General features: G+C 54.8%; 1 protein-coding gene across 1 annotated transcript; it reads left to right on the forward strand.

The window, feature by feature from the left end:
* The first annotated feature begins 28 nt into the window (after positions 1-28).
* Positions 29-16,058, forward strand: ZNF668 (zinc finger protein 668). The gene is made up of 3 exons (XM_008248711.3): positions 29-145; positions 10,094-10,762; positions 11,129-16,058. The coding sequence occupies exons 2-3, from the start codon at positions 10,116-10,118 to the stop codon at positions 12,339-12,341; spliced, it is 1,860 nt and encodes a 619-aa protein (XP_008246933.1). The 5' UTR covers positions 29-145; positions 10,094-10,115; the 3' UTR covers positions 12,342-16,058.

A 16,058-nucleotide genomic window follows, 5' to 3' on the forward strand; every position in this document is an offset into this window, starting at 1 on the left:
CGCCACTTCCGCTCCGGGCCCCGCCCCTCCGCCCCGCCCCCGCCCCCGCTGGGTCCTAGCGCCGGCCCCTCTCCGGCAGTGTCCCGGGCTCCGTCGGCGAGAGGAGCCGCCGCCGACGCCGCGGAGCCAGCCCGAGCCCGACCAGGTAGGAGGCGCCGGCAGGCGGCCGCGGGGCCTCCGGGCAGCCCTCGCGCCGACGCGTTCCGAGCCGGCCTCAGTTTCCCTGGCAGCGCTGAGGACGGACTGGGTTGGCCCGGCGCGAGCGGCGCGGGCGGGGCGGGCGGGGAGCGGCCCCGGGCGGGCTCCGGGCCCAGCGGGTCCTAGAACCCGCCGGCTGTCCCCTCGCGGGCCGGCGGCTGCGGACGCCTGGGCTCGCCGGCGCGGCCACCGGCCTCGCGCGGTGCGGGCCCGGGGGTCCTAGAGCCCGCCACGTTGCGGGGCTTTTGTCTCGGCCGCGGGCCCCACCACGCCGGGTCCCCGGCGCCCGTGGCCCCCTCCCGGGCCGAGGCCCTGACCGCCCCTCCCGCGGTCCTAAAGAACGCCATCTTGCAGGCCTTTGTCCCGCACTGGGCCCTCGCTCCATTCATTTGGTCTTGGCCTCCTTCTTCGTCCACTCCTTCTCGCCATGGCCTCTGAGGCCACGTTTTCCGCAGGCTTATTACGGGGCTAGCCAGCGGGGGCGCGGGCCGGCGACGCGGGGGCTGGACGCAGGCTTTCTGCAGCCCTTGACCCCGTCCTTAGCGCGTTTCGTAGGCCCCGACCGCCCTTCAAGCTCCCGCAGGCTTTGGGAGCCCCATTTAACTGATGGACACACTGAGGGCGAGAGCGCCGTGAGGCCCGTTAAGTGTTCCCGGGTTCACTGGAGGAGAGACTGTTGGAAGGGTGCAGAGGAGTCTTCCCACGGGGGAAGGCAGACAGGGGCTCCCGAGGAGGCGGAATGGCCTATGCGGTGACTGCTCGTTTGGCGATCGGGAAACGGGTGTCTCCATGCTCATTTCATCCCGGGGGCCTAGCCCAGGCTGCCTGGGAAAGGAATGCGTGCAGCCCGGGTGGAACAGAACTCTTGTTCGCCTCCTCTGCTAACACCGGGGCAAGGCAAGGCTCCATCGCCCCAACAGCGAGCCTGCCGTGGGAGAGCGGGGTGACATTGGGCCCTTGCGAAGGAAGGAACGGTTCAGTTGATCAGCATGAAGGTGCTTCAAAACGTTCATGGAAAAAGAGACTGGAGGCAGTGAAGTCCCTGCTTGGGTTGCCACACCCTGTGGGGGAGTGCCTGGGTTCCACTCAGCCTTTGCTAAAGCACACCCTGGGAGGACCAGGCTCAAGTGCGAGGTCCTTGTCATTCACGTGGGAGACTCTGATTGGGTTCTCAGCTTCTGGCTTCAGCTTGGCCCAGCCCTGACTCTCCAGACGTTTGGAGACTAAACCAGGAAATGGGCCTTCTCTCTCTCTTTTTCTCTTTCTCTCTCTCCTCTTTTGCCTTTCAAATAAAATAAGTTTTTTAAGAAAGAGTCAAAAATAAGCTTATTTTGGTGCAAAAAAAAATTTGAAATCAATGCATATGAGGGGTCTTTAAAAAATTCACAAAGGGGTCTGCGCTGAGGCCTGGTGGGTTAAGCCTCTTCCTGAAGTGCCGGCATCCCATATAGGCACAACGTCGGGTCCCGACCATTCCACTTCCAATCCAGCTCCCTGCTGTAGCCTGGGATAGCAGTAGAAGATGGCCCAAGTCCTTGGGCCCCTACACCCACAATGGGAGACCTGGAAGAGGCTCCTGGCTCCTGGCTTCAGCTTGGCCCAGCCCTGGCTGTTGTAGCCATTTGGGGAGTGAACGAGGGGATGGAAGACCTCTCTCTTTCTCTCTGTAACTTGGCTTTTCATATAAATAAATAAATCTTTAAAAAAGAAAATTCATGAAAAATGTATATCATGAAAAAACTTTGCAAGGATTTCAAACTTTTGGATTAAAAGAAACATCTCTTAATCCCATTTTGCCAGAAATGTTTTCAAGTACCCTCATAGTTGTTGCCTGACAGTTTCACAGACTCCCGCTATGGTGGGGGGGAGCTCAGGCTATAGTCCTGAGCGCGAACTGAGTTCTCCCAGAGGTTGGTTGAATGTTGTAAGTTACCCGACAAGGTTCTGGGGTGTAGAAGATGCAGACAATCAAGTTCCCCAAGCTCTTTGGCAGCCTGGACACCAGGGCTGGAGCCAGAGAATGCACAAACCACAAAATGTGTAAAGGCTAGCAAAGCAGCAGTCCAGGGGCAGCGGGCAGGAGCCTGACCACCTTACTTAGGATACTGGCCATGACTGTGACCAGTGACTTTGCCATTCTGTGGGCTCACTTCCTTAAGAACACATTGAACCTTAACTGTTTCTGTTAAGGCCCTGTCTCCAGAGGCAGTCACTGTAGGGCTTAGGGCTTTGATATATGAATTTAGGGGGACACAAACATTCAGTCCATATTATACTTTCAGGCAGTTGTGGGATTAACTTGAATAGTGTGGAGGAAATGCTTAGAATGGCACCTGGCCCCCCAAGGTTAGCTCGCAGGAGTGTTACCTGGATGATACCAGAAAGGAAATTAAAAAGGAGGGGAGGGGCCGGCGCTGTGGTATAGCAGGTAAAGCCGCTGCCTGCAGTACCAGCATCCCGTATGGGTGCCGGTTCAAGTTCCGGCTGCTCCACTTCCGATCCAGCTCTCTGCTATGGCCTGGAAAAGCAGTAGAAGATGGCCCAAGTGCTTGGGCCCCTGAACCTACATGGGAGACCCAGAGGAAGCTCCTGGCTCCTGCTTCGGATTAGCTCAGCTCTGGCTGTTGTGGCTATCTGGGGAGTGAACCAGTAGAATGGAAGATCTCTCTCTCTCTCTCTCTCTCTCTCTCTCTCTGCCTCTACCTCTCTGTAACTCTGCCTTTCAAATAAATAAATATTTTTTTTTTTTTAAAAAAGGAGGGGATAGAGAGTAATTGGCAGTTGTACGGTTAGCATTAACAAAGGTGATATAGAGGTGAGCATTTGGCAAGGACCTGAGGCGCCACTTGGGACACCTGCATCCCATTCTCAGAGCACCTGCTTCCAGTTTCAGCTTCCTGCCAGTGCACACCCTGAGAGGCAGCAGATGACGGCTCAAGCGCTTGTGTGTGTCCCGGCCATCCATGCAGGAGACCCAGGTTGAATCTTATGGCTGTGGCCTGGCCAAGCCCCAGCTGGTGAAGGCATCTGGGGAGTGAACCAGCAGATGGGCAAAATCTCTCTGACTCTGAGCCTTTCAAATAAGCCGCGGCTTGGGTTGCCGGCATGCCATATTGGAGAGCCAGTTTCAATCTCAGCTGCTCCACTTCCAGTCCAGCTTCCTGCTAATGCATCCTGGGGGGCAGCAGGCTCCTGGCATTGGCCTTGCCTAGCCCTAGATGTTGTAGGCATTTTGGGAGTGAACCAGCTGATGGAAGATTCTCTCTTTCTCTCCCTCCCTCTCTCTCTCTCTCTGCCTTTCAAGTATATTAAATATAAATAAAGTATATGAAAATAAATAAAGATTATTTTAAAAGCGGTAAAGAAACCCCTCTTTGGGCCTGCGTTGTGGTATAGCAGGTTAAGCTGCCACCTACAATGCTGGCATCCAATACGGGTGCCAGTTCGTGTCCTGGCTGCTCCAATTCCAATCCAGCTCCCTGCTAATGGCCTAGGAAGGCAATGAAAAATGGTCCAGATGCTTGGGCCCCTGCCACCCACATGGGAGACCTGGATGGAGTTCCAGGCTTTTGTCTTTGGCCTGGCCCCGCCCCAGCTATTGTGGCCATTAGGGTAGTGAACCAGTGGATGGCAGGTTCCTCTCTCTTTGCTCTCCCTCTCTCTCTCTCAACTCTGCATTTAAAATAAAATAAACAAACAAATCTTTTAAAAAAAGAAGAAAGGTGGCACAGTGTTATGGTACAGCTGCTGCCTGGAATGCTGACATCCATGTGGGCACTGATTCGAGTCCTGGCTGCTCCGCTTCCCATTCAGCTCCCTGCTAATGGCCTGGGAAAGGCAGCGGAAGATGCCAGGGGCTTGGGCCCCTGCACCCACATGGAGACGTGGATGAAGCTCCTGGCTCCTGGCCATTGCAACCATCTGGGGAGTGAAATAGCAGATGGAAGACCTCTCTCTCTCTGTCTCTCCCCCTTCTCTCTGACTTTCAAATAAATAAATACATAAAAAAAAAAAAAAAAAGGAAAGGGAAAGAATAACAAAAAAAGAGGAAACCCCCCCTTCTCCCCTTTGAGAAGGTGATAGAGAACTGAGACCGAAATGAAATTTAAAGACAATTATATAAAAATCTCAGAGAAATAGTGGTTCTTTTTTTAAAAAAAGATTTATGTATTTATTTGAAAGGCAGAGTTACAGAGGCAGAGAGAGATTTTCCATCCGCTGGTTCACCCCCCAAATGGCTGCAACAGCTGGAGCTGCGCCAATCCAAAGTTAGGAGCCAGGAGCTTCTTCCAGGTCTCCCACAGGGGTGCAGGGACCCAAAAACTTGGGCCACCCTCCACCGCTCTCCCAGGCCACAGCAGAGAGCTGGATCGGAAAGAAGCAGAGCAGCCAGGACTAGAACTGGTACCCAGATGGGGTGCCGACACTGCAGGCCGCAGCTTAACCCGCTACGCCACAGCACCCCCTGTACAACAGTGGTTCTAAATGAGGGAAATGTTAGTGCGAAGGTCCTGAGGTCGGAGGGAATTTTGTTGTTTGAGAAGAAAGGAGGCCCGTGTGAGTGAGCTCGTGAACCAAGGCGGGAGGTGTGGGAGGTGGGAAAGGCGGGAGTTAAAGGGTTCAGGCCTTGCTAGCAGTGGAGATACTGTCCTCGTTCTAGGAGCAGTGTTATGATTTAGGTCTTAAGTCTCGAGTGAGAAATAGATGCTGTGGCACAGCTGGCAAAGCCACCACTTGAGATGCCCACAACCCATGCCAGAGTGCCTGGTTCAAGTCCCAGCTACTCCATGCTTCCAATCCAGCTCCCTGCTAATGCTCCTTAGAGACAACAGGTGATGGCCCAAATGCTTGGGTTTCTGCCACCCAGTGGGAGACCCAGATGGAGGTCCTGGCTCCTGGCTCCTGGCTTCAGCCTGGCCCAGCCCTGGCTGTTGGGGGCATTTGGGGAGTGAGCCAGTGGATGAAAGAACACACACTCTCACTCTCACTCTCTCTGCCCTTTAGTTAAATAAATAAATAAGGTGGTTTTTTTTTTTTTTTTTTTTTTTTTTTACAGGCAGAGTAGACAGTGAGAGAGAGAGACAGAGAGAAAGGTTTTCCCTCCATTGGTTCACCCCCCAAGTGGCCACTACAGCCGGCGCACTGCGCCAATCCGAAGCCAGGAGCCAGGTGCCTCCTGGTCTCCCATGCAGGTGCAGGGCCCAAGCACCCGAGCCATCTTCCACTGCACTCCCGGGCCACAGCAGAGAGCTGGCCTGGAAGAGGAGCAACCAGGACAGAACCGTCACCACAGGCGGAGGATTTAGCCTAGTGAGCCGTGGCGCTGGCCAAATTTTTTTTTTTTAAACTCGAATGAGGAGCCGGCATTGTGGCCTAGTGGGAAAAACCGCTGCCTGTAATGCCAGCATCCCATACGGATGTTCGAATCCTGGCTGCTCCATTTCTGATCCATCTTCCTGCTAATGCGCCTGGGAAAGCAACGGAGGATGGCCCAAGCCCTTGGGCCCCTCCACCCAGGTGAGAGACCTCTATGAAGCTCCCAGCTCCTGGTTTCGGCCTGGCCTGGCCCTGGCTGTCATGGCCATCTGGAGAGTGAATCAGCAGATGGAAGATCTCTCTCTGTTTCTCTCTCTCCCTCTCTTTCTGTAACTCAGGCTTCCAAGTAAAATATAAATCTTTTTAAAAAATAAAAAGGTAAAGACCTTGAATGAGTGAACAATGATAGAGGAGGAACTTGGGGCAGGCAGGTCGAGTTTGAGTCTGGGCTGCTTGGCTGCCCGTGTGTCCTTGTGCGCGGGTCTCCCCTGGTGGGGTCTTAATCCCCATTTGTGGACAAGGGAGGAGATAAACATGCGGGTCTCCCTGGAGCTCTTGGCGACCTGAGCGTGTGTGCTGTGTCCTGAAGCGGATGACGCAGTGTGTGCCTAAGGAACAGATTCCTGCGTGCTGCCTCAGGCTCCCCGGGCGATTACCCAGACGCAGACCTGTGTGCAGAAGCTTCACCCTCAGGCTGGTGCAGTGGCACAGCAGGCTAAGCCTCTGCCTGCAGGGCCAGCATCCCATATGGGCACCGGTTCTAGCCCCGGCTGCTCCACTTCCAATCCAGCTCTCTGCTATGGCCTGGGAAAGCAATGGAAGATGGCCTAGGTGCTTGGGAGGCCTGGAAAAAGCTCCTGGCTCCTGGCTTCAGCCTGGCCCAGAGCTGGCTGTTGCGGCCATTTGGGGAGTGAACCAATGGATGGAACACCTTTCTCTCTGTCTCTCCCTCTCTCTGTAACTCTACTTCTCAAATAAATAAAAATTTTTTAAAAATACTTAAGTGTGGGGGTGAAAGATTCCTCAGTAGACAGTTAAGAGGGGATTTTTTTTTTAAAGATTTATTTATTTATTTGAAAGAGTTACCAAGAGAGAGAAATTCTGTCCACTGGTTTACTCCCCAGATGGCCACAACAGCCAGCTCTGGGCCAGGCTGAAGCCAGGAGCCAGCAGCTTCATCCCTGTAGGTGGCATGAGCCCAAGGACTTGGGCCATCTTCCGCTACTTTCCCAGACCATTAGCAGAGAACAGTGTTACCCACTATGCCACAATGCCGGCCCCTAAAGAGGATTTAATGATGGGTTTTAACAGAGGCCCAGCCTACTGAACCCTCAGCTCCTTAGGGCGCAGGGTGCCTGCTAGGGCCAATCTGGGACTCCCTTTCCTTTACCCTGGGACATGTCTTAGGAGGCATTTACCCCTCCCGCCTCCTGATCTGTGGTTCATTTAGGCTCAGGGCTGGCACTAGGGGCCAAGCTCACAAGCCGTGGGCCCAAGGAGTACAACAGAGACATAAAGGTGCCAGCTCTGGTCTCTAGGATGTTCTAGGGCGTGAGACAACGCACACTGTGCTGGAGCTCAGAGTTCTGGTCTGTGTGGGCTGGACCACCGAGTCAGGACCCATCAGTTTCAGGCAACTTAAATATCCGAATTCAAGTCCCAGCCACCGGAGTTAATAGCTGTGAGACCTTGGGTGAGTCACTTTACTCCTGGGACCTCAGTTGATTCATCTGGAAGATGGGCACAATAATCCCACGCTCCGGAAGTGACGAGGGACTGAAGTAAGGGAGCCTACTCAGCAGAGTGGCTCCAAGAGGACTCTTGGTAATTGAGGGCAGTAATTACCCTTGTTTCATTCACTCCTCAGCCACCCCCTGTGAGCTAAGTGTTATTATTACCTCCATTTTTCAGATGGGACACGGAGATTCTGAGACAGGCACTGAAATCGCACTAGGTCATGTCATTTGGGAAATGGCAGAGGCAAGAGTTGAAGCTGGGCAGTTTGGCTTTGGAGGCTCTGCCCCTGACCACGTTGCTTCACTGCTTCGGTGGACCACAGCTCTCGTCCCAGAACCTGCCTCGTGGTGTTGACATGAAGGGGGAGTTAGCACAGCAGAAGGCTCAGGATAGAAAGAGCTGGTGTGTGGCAAGCTATGGTATTTACCAAGGGGAAACTAACATTACTTATTTATTTAAGAGACAGAAAGCTGCCATTTACTGGTTCAGCCCCGCCCCCCAACAGCTGGGGCTGGACCAGGCGGAAGCCAGGTGCTGGCAGCTCCATCCAGGTCTCCCAGACCAGTGACAGGGACTCAACTACTTGAACCACCAGCAGTGGGTCCCAGGGCGCACATTAGCGGGAAGCTGGAATTGGGAACGAGGCTGGGACTTGATTCCAGGCACTCTGGTGGGGCTTGGGGATCTCAAGCAGGGTCTTGACCACTAGGCCAAATGCCCACCCTCAAGGAGGAACTTTATTGGGCAGACTCCCCAGAGCTGGTCCAGAAATAGGGAGGTTTCCCTTGGAAACAGGAGAAGGAGGCATCGGAGAGGTTGGAACTCAAGCCCTTTCACTCACCTTCAAGTCCCAGAATGTAGTGGGGAAAGGGAAAATACCTAGCTGAGGGTGGGGCAGAGTTGGGTGAGCTTGGGGCCCAGGCCCAAAGGGGAGCGCAGGAAGAGCTTCCCGAGGCTGGTGGGGCTCAGGTGGAGGACTGGTAGGATTCAGAACCACCAGGAAGGGGCTGGGAGCTTGCATGGCCAGATGGAAGCAATGGAAAGTTCTTGAGCAAGGGACAGGGAGCATCGTCTGGTAGGAGATTCCGGTGAGGGGCAGGGCAGCAAGTAGGGCTGAGGCAGGGCCTCCAGAAGAAGGGTGCCGACTCCTGCCCCTCACCCTCAGGTCCTCCCGTGGCCCACCAGGTACGCTGCGTCCTTTCCTGGAGTAAGGGGCCCCGAGCCTCTCTCTCTGTTTCTCCCTCACCCTCCTAGCTCTGCTCAGCTCCGTCCTCCCCCTCAACCCCACCGTCCCAGCTTAGAAGCCAGCAGCCCCCCAAGGTGTGCAGGTGAGGAGACAGAACCATAGGCAGGCACTGATTTCACCGAGGTCTCTTGGGAAGCGGGTCCCTGGGCTGGAGGTGCAACACAGGCTTCCTAGGCTCTGAGCACATCTGGCTCTCCCCCAGCCCCCCCCCCCCCACAGCTGCAGCTGCTGAGCACTCCTTAAGTGGATCTGCCGTAATCCTCTTCCCTTCATCCCCGAGGGAGGATGAGCTGGTGTTAAGACTAATGCAGCCGTTAATCCTATTTCCTCCAGCCATGATCCCAGGAGCAGCTGGGTGGAGGGTGTCTGGGCTCTGGACCAGGAAGTAGGCACCTCAGCCAGAGCTGGGGGCCCGGGAGGCTACACTGGAGCACCTACAGCGACCATGCACCAGGAAGAGGCTTCTAACCGCCAGCAGAGGCTCAGGCTGCCTTGATAGAACAAACGCCCCATTACCAGTCTTACAGGAACAGGCCAAGAGAGAGATTCCAGAGCAGAGGGTGGACTGGGATTCCTGTCTGGGGTGGAGTTACTTACAGCTGTGCAAGGCCAGAATTCTGCCCGAGCAGTTGCTGTCTCCGGGAGCAAAGCCACCAGAGGGGAAAGATAGGACACAGATGCTAGGGACCCCTTACTTCCAGGCAGTGCCAACCACATTTAGCCTATTGGCTCCGCCCTCTTCTGGACCCGGTGGGAATGCCCTGGGCGCTTGGAGACCTTCAGGCTTGGCCCATACCTGGGTGCCCTGTGCCCCTGCAGCCTGGCACAGGACCGTGCGTCCTGGCACAGTCCTTGGACACTGAGCTGAAGCAGCAAGATGATGCGATGGATGGAACCTGGCCCTCAGGGAACGCCACAGAGTTTGGAAAAATGTGGAGCTTTGCTGGCGCCGCGGCTCACTAGGCTAATCCTCTGCATTGTGGCGCCAGCACACCGGATTCTAGTCCCGGTCGGGGCGCCGGATTCTGTCCCGGTTGCCCCTCTTCCAGGCCAGCTCTCTGCTGTGGCCAGGGAGTGCAGTGGAGAATGGCCCAAGTGCTTGGGCCCTGCACCCCATGGGAGACCAGGAGAAGCACCTGGCTCCTGCCTTTGGATCAGCGCAGCATGCCGGCCGCGGCGGCCATTAGAGAATGAACCAACGGCAAAGGAAGACCTTTCTCTCTGTCTCTCTCTCTCACTGTCCACTCTGCCTGTAAAAAAAAAAAAAAAAAAAGAAAGAAAGAAAGAAAAGAAAAAAAAAAAAGAAAATTGTGGAGCTTGGGGACCGTTTAACTTCTCTCAAGTCATCTGGCCCAACTCTTTTGACCATTGAACAGCAACAGATCAGAGATGGAATTTGAGCACAGGGTGACAGATTCAGGAATGCTTCCTAGAAAGGATGTGGGGTCCCCGTGGTGCTTCAGGCTGCAGCCTGGGTGGGAAATGCAGATATGATGGGTTTCTCGCTGAGATCTTGAAAGGGCTTTGGTAAGAGGCCATGGCCTTGAAGAAGGAGCGAAGGGATGTGGTTTCAGACTAACTTTGCTTCTCTTGCAGAGAAGCCCCGCCCACCAAGGTCATGGAGGTGGAGGCTGCAGAGCCCCGGTCTCCCACTCCTGGCTACAAGCGCTCAGGCCGGCGCTACAAGTGCCTGTCCTGCACCAAGACGTTTCCAAACGCTCCCAGGGCAGCGCGCCATGCTGCCACACATGGGCCTTCGGACTGCACGGAGGAGGCTACCGAAGGGAAGCCAAAGCCAGAGACAGAACCCAAGGCGGAGGAAGCCAGTGGGGACAAGGTGTCAGGGTCAGCGGCTAAGCCTCGGCCCTATGCGTGCCCACTGTGCCCCAAGGCTTATAAGACAGCCCCCGAGCTGCGCAGCCACGGGCGCAGCCACACCGGCGAGAAGCCCTTCCCATGCCCCGAGTGTGGCCGTCGCTTCATGCAGCCCGTGTGCCTGCGTGTGCACCTGGCCTCGCACGCGGGGGAGCTGCCCTTCCGCTGCGCGCACTGCCCCAAGGCCTATGGTGCGCTCTCCAAGCTCAAGATCCACCAGCGCGGCCACACAGGCGAGCGACCCTACGCCTGCGCTGACTGCGGCAAGAGCTTCGCTGACCCCTCAGTGTTCCGCAAGCACCGGCGCACACACGCCGGCCTGAGGCCCTATGGCTGCGAGCGCTGCGGCAAAGCCTACGCCGAGCTCAAGGACCTGCGCAACCATGAGCGGTGAGCTCCCGGCGCGGGGGCGGGGCAACAGTGCCGCTGAGCCAATGGGGCTTGGGGATGAGTCACAAAGAGCGACTGCGAGCCAGTGGGAAGGTGGGTGGGCTGGGCAAGTGAGAGAAGTTGCTGCCCCCATGGGACAGTCGTGGGGGTGGGGACAGGGCAAGAGCGACTGGAGGAGCCCCAGTATGGCTGGGCGTGGCGCCTGGTCTGTCCAGGCCTTCGATGTACGAGAGGCGCCTTCCCTGGAATGGGGGGGGGGGGGGCGGCAACTGAAGGTTGGGGTGCTACCTTATGGCTCTTACGGCATTGGGCTGAGGCAGTCAGGTTGTGGATCTGTTACATCCCCGCTCCTCCACGCCCCCACAGGTCCCACACCGGCGAGCGCCCCTTCCTCTGCTCTGAGTGCGGGAAGAGCTTCTCCCGCTCGTCCTCACTCACCTGCCACCAGCGCATCCACGCGGCGCAGAAGCCCTATCGCTGCCCGGCCTGCGGCAAGGGCTTCACGCAGCTCAGCTCCTACCAGAGCCACGAGCGCACTCACTCCGGGGAGAAGCCCTTCCTGTGCCCGCGCTGCGGCCGCATGTTCTCCGACCCCTCGAGCTTCCGGCGCCACCAGCGTGCGCACGAGGGCGTGAAGCCGTACCGCTGCGAAAAGTGCGGCAAGGACTTCCGGCAGCCCGCTGACCTGGCCATGCACCGGCGCGTGCACACGGGCGACCGGCCCTTCAAGTGCCTGCAGTGCGACAAGACGTTCGTGGCGTCCTGGGACCTCAAGCGGCACGCGCTGGTGCACTCGGGCCAGCGGCCCTTCCGCTGCGAGGAGTGCGGGCGAGCCTTCGCCGAGCGCGCCAGCCTCACCAAGCACAGCCGCGTGCACTCCGGGGAGCGCCCGTTCCACTGCAACGCCTGCGGCAAGTCATTCGTGGTGTCATCGAGCCTGCGGAAGCACGAGCGGACCCATCGAAGCAGCGAGGCGTCGGGGGCTCCCCCGCAGCAGGAGCTGGTCGTGGGGCTGGCGCTGCCCGTCGGCGTGGCGGGCGAGGGCTCGGCTGCCCCTGCAGCAGGTACAGGGTTAGGAGACCCTCCGGCAGGGTTGCTGGGGCTGCCGCCGGAGTCCGGCGGTGTGATGGCCACCCAGTGGCAAGTGGTAGGTATGACAGTGGAGCACGTGGAGTGCCAGGATGCTGCGGTCGGGGAGGCTCCCGGTCCCTTGGGAGGGGCAGGCGAGGTGGGGGGTGAGGAGGCCGATGAGAAGCCGCCGCAGTTTGCGTGCCGCGAGTGCAAGGAGAGCTTCGCCACAATGACCTTGCTGCGGCGGCACGAGCGCTCCCACCCGGAGCTGCGGCCCTTTCCCTGCAGCCAGTGCGGCAAGAGCTTCTCAGACCGCGCTGGGCTGCGCAAACACAGCCGCACCCACAGCTCCGTGCGCCCTTACACCTGCCCCCACTGCCCCAAGGCCTTCCTGAGCGCCAGCGACCTACGCAAGCACGAACGCACCCACCCTGTGCCCCTGGGGACCCCCACGCCCCTGGAGCCCCTGGTGGCTTTGCTAGGAATGCCTGAGGAGGGGCCAGCCTGAAGCCCACAGCCCCCTCCACCGCACCCCCAGGAGCCCGGCCCCCACAGGGTGCCTGCTCAATCTCCTTGTTCCCCGGCTCGTTAGACTCCACGCCCCCAGGCATCTGGCCCAGCTGTCTCCCAACAGAGCCACAGTGCCGGCCAGCAGCCGCCGAGACAGGGCCCTCGCCGAGTATTGCGCATTAAAGCTTGCACTGGACACTGGGTGGTCTGCTGCGTTTGGTTGGGAAGGAGCAGGTGGAAGTTGCGAGACCCCCCTCCGCCCCCGACAGATGCATCCTTTCCCAGAGTGTGTCCCAGGATGACAAAGGGTTCCATGGCCTCTACGTGCAGGAAATTCTCTATGCCCTTCTTGGGGATTCTGCAACAAACAGATCTGCTGAGCTGTGTTTAGCCCAGGCTTACTTGACCATGGAAATCTTTCTACTGAGTAATTCTACTTCTGACCCTTTTCCCTGTCATGCACACTGCAGCAAAAAAATCAGGAAGCATACTCAAAGGGAAAAAGGTTCCCACTCACAACCAAGAAACTACACAGGAGATACACCTCACGAGAAATGTGCAAATTGTTAATGAAAGAAAATGAAATGACAGAGAGACCTTACCTGAAGGGTAAGATCTGAACAAGAAGACTCGGTATGAAAAGATGTTGATTCTCTGAACCAAACTCAAAGATTCCGAGTTCGTATGCAATATATATTTTTAAAGACAGATGCGATGTTTCAAGGTGATGCATTTATCATCCTAGGTAGTCAAATGCTAAAAGCCTTGGCGTGAAGATAGGATATTATTGGCTAAAGAATAAGTCAATAGAATGTTAGAGGCATCCAGAACAACTCTGAATATTCCTGTGAATTTATGATGCATATGATTGTCTGCATCCATGGGAAAAGAAGACGCTTACATAGTTCCCCCCGTGTATCCATTCTCTGGAGAGCTACACAGCTGTTACACAGTCAATTCTCAAAGACCCACCAAAAATGGAAAAGCAAAACAGGAGGCTGTCTGCTCAGTGTAAACTGGTACAGCCATTTGGAAAAATTATTAGATGATGCTTAGCAAAAAAAAAAAAAAGTTAAATGTACAAATCCTTTGACCCAGCAAGTAGGCCTTGGGATTTACACCACAGATTTCCCTTCCCCTCTTTGGAAAAGTTGAAGGCAGCAGAATGTCCAGTGTGGCAAACTCTGGTAAGAAAGCACTGGGAACACTCAATGTCACTGGGAGAGGACTGATTTAAAAAAGACCGGCCACTGTGAAATGTACTCTCAGCCCTTTCTTCCTTCCCTCCTTTCCTTTTTAGTAAGGCCTGTCTATGTTGAAATTATCCACAAAATAAATCAGATGATACAAATGAGAGGCACAAGCTGTGTGGTTAGTATGCCGCCCTTTGGACCAAATCACTTAAGTGCTCAAGTTCCTATAGAATATTTCTCGAAGAATATTCAAGAATTGATTCCAGGTTATAATTTCCAACCGCTAGGGCCTTCCCCCAACCCAAAACAAAGCCAAAGGTCAGAGTGGACCAGAACCTCATTTCTGTTCCCATCAAGACTGGGCCATGGCAGGAAATGAGCAGCATGTAACTCATCTCCAGCCCCACCGGCTACTCCTGGGGACTCTGAACCCACAGCCCAGTCGGTGATCAGCACCAGAAGCCGATGCCCCTCCTTGATGGCAGGGGTCTCTGCATTGTCGTGCCCAGGCCCTCAGAAACTAGCCTTGAAAGAGGCCATGTGGCTGATCCCAGCAGAACAAGGCCCATGGGCAATGGCAGGGCTGGAGTATCATGGCTGGAGGAAGAGTATCCCTGCTCCTCCTCATACCCAGAGCAAGATGAACACTGACCCCCGGCTCCTACCTGTCCAGGTTGGAACCAAAGTCTGATGGCAGAAAGAAATGGAGCAGACTGGAAGGAGGCGGGCTCTGAACAGGTTGGTTTAGCTTAGGGGTAAGGAGGCACCTTGGAAAAGTTGGGCCCGGGATACCATATACACTAACCAATGATACCCTTGAGTATCGACTGAAATCCCATGGTCTCCTTGGGCATTCCAGGCAGCCACACCTGAGGCTCCCACACAGCTTTACAGGATACATCTTACGTACTGTACAGTTGGGTTATGCAACCGTCACCATCTAGTTCTGGAACATGTTCATCCCCTTGAAATTCCATGCCTGTGAGCTCACTCCCTATCCGCCCCACCCCCCACCCCCTGTCCTAACCACTCAGCTCTGGTCACTCACTGATCTACTTTCTGGACTTTTCTGTTCTGGACATTTCAAGTAAATGGAATCAAACAATATATGGGTTTTTGTGACTCAGTTTTACTTACCATTATGTTTCAAGTTTCCTCCATTGGGTAGCTTGTATTATTACTTTTATTATCAAATAATACTGTTTTGTTTGCCCACTCATCAGCTGGTGGACCCCTGAAATGTTTGCATATTTGGCTATTTTGTGTCATGCTACTAGGAACATTCAGATAGAAACCTTTGTCTGGACCTGTTTCCAGTCCTCTGGTGTGTACTATACTAAGCAGAATTGCAGGCTCATATGATAACTATGTGTCAATCCACTTGGGGATGTTTTCCAAACCAGCTGCACCATTCCGCATTCCTCCCAACAGGGCGTGAGGGTTCCAGCTTCTCCACATCCTCACCAATACTTACTGTCATCTGTAAGGTTCGTTGGTCAGTATGGTGACCATCCTGGTAGGCGTGAGTTTTGTAGCTAGGGCTTACATTTTCCTTGATGGCAAATGATGTTGAGTGTCTTTTCATGTGCTTCCTGGCCATCTACATATTATCTTTGGAAAAATGCCTGTGCATTTTTTGCCCATTTTTAAATTTGGTTCTCCTTTTGCTGTTGAGTGGTTAAGAGTTCAGGCGCCTTATGATTTGCCAAAATCCTCGTCACTTGTGAATTGCCTTTTTACTTTATTGATGGTGCTGTTTGAAACATGATGTCCAGTTCCTTTTTACATTTTTTTTTTCTTATTTGGTTTCCTGTGCTTGGGGTGCCATATCTAAGAAACCATTTCCTAATTTAAGGGCATGAAGATTTATGCTTATGTTTTTATCTAAGAGTTCACAGCTGAAAGTTTTATGAGCGCTTAGAAAGTTTATAACTTAGTTATAAACTCTTTTTTTTTTTTTTTGACAGGCAGAGTGGACAGTAAGAGAGACAGAGAGAAAGGTCTTCCTTTTGCCGTTGGTTCACCCTCCAATGAGGGTGGCCAGTGCGCTGCGGCTGGCGCATCGCGCTGATCCGAAGGCAGGAGCCAGGTGCTTCTCCTGGTCTCCCATGGGGTGCAGGGCCCAAGCACTTGGGCCATCCTCCACTGCACTCCCAGGCCACAGCAGAGAGCTGGCCTGGAAGAGGGGCAACCGGGACAGAATCCGGTGCCCCGACCGGGACTAGAACCCGGTGTGCCGGCGCCAAGGCAGAGGATTAGCCTATTGAGCCACGGCGCCGGCCAGTTATAAACTCTTAAGAGTTTTTATAAACTATGAATGGCATAAAGCTAAAAACTCTCACATTTAGGTCTTTGATCCATTTTGAGTTAATTTTTGTATATGATTTGAGGCAGGGGGGTCTGACTTGATTCTTTTGCATGTGGATATCCAATTGTCCCAGTTACATTTGTTGAAAAGACTATTCTTTCTACACTAAATTGTCTTGACACCCTTGTTGAAAATAAACTGACTGTAAATACGA

This window comes from Oryctolagus cuniculus, chromosome 19 (assembly GCF_964237555.1).
Source record: "Oryctolagus cuniculus chromosome 19, mOryCun1.1, whole genome shotgun sequence".
NCBI classification, from domain to species: Eukaryota; Metazoa; Chordata; class Mammalia; order Lagomorpha; family Leporidae; genus Oryctolagus; species Oryctolagus cuniculus.

What these genes read in the sequence shown, in the direction of transcription:
- ZNF668 (XM_008248711.3), top strand. Translation starts at nt 10,116, where the DNA reads ATGGAGGTGGAGGCTGCAGAGCCCCGGTCTCCCACTCCTGGCTACAAG. An exon ending in GACCTGCGCAACCATGAGCG is followed by an intron (nt 10,763 to 11,128) that starts GTGAGCTCCCGG and finishes ACGCCCCCACAG; the next exon opens with GTCCCACACCGGCGAGCGCC.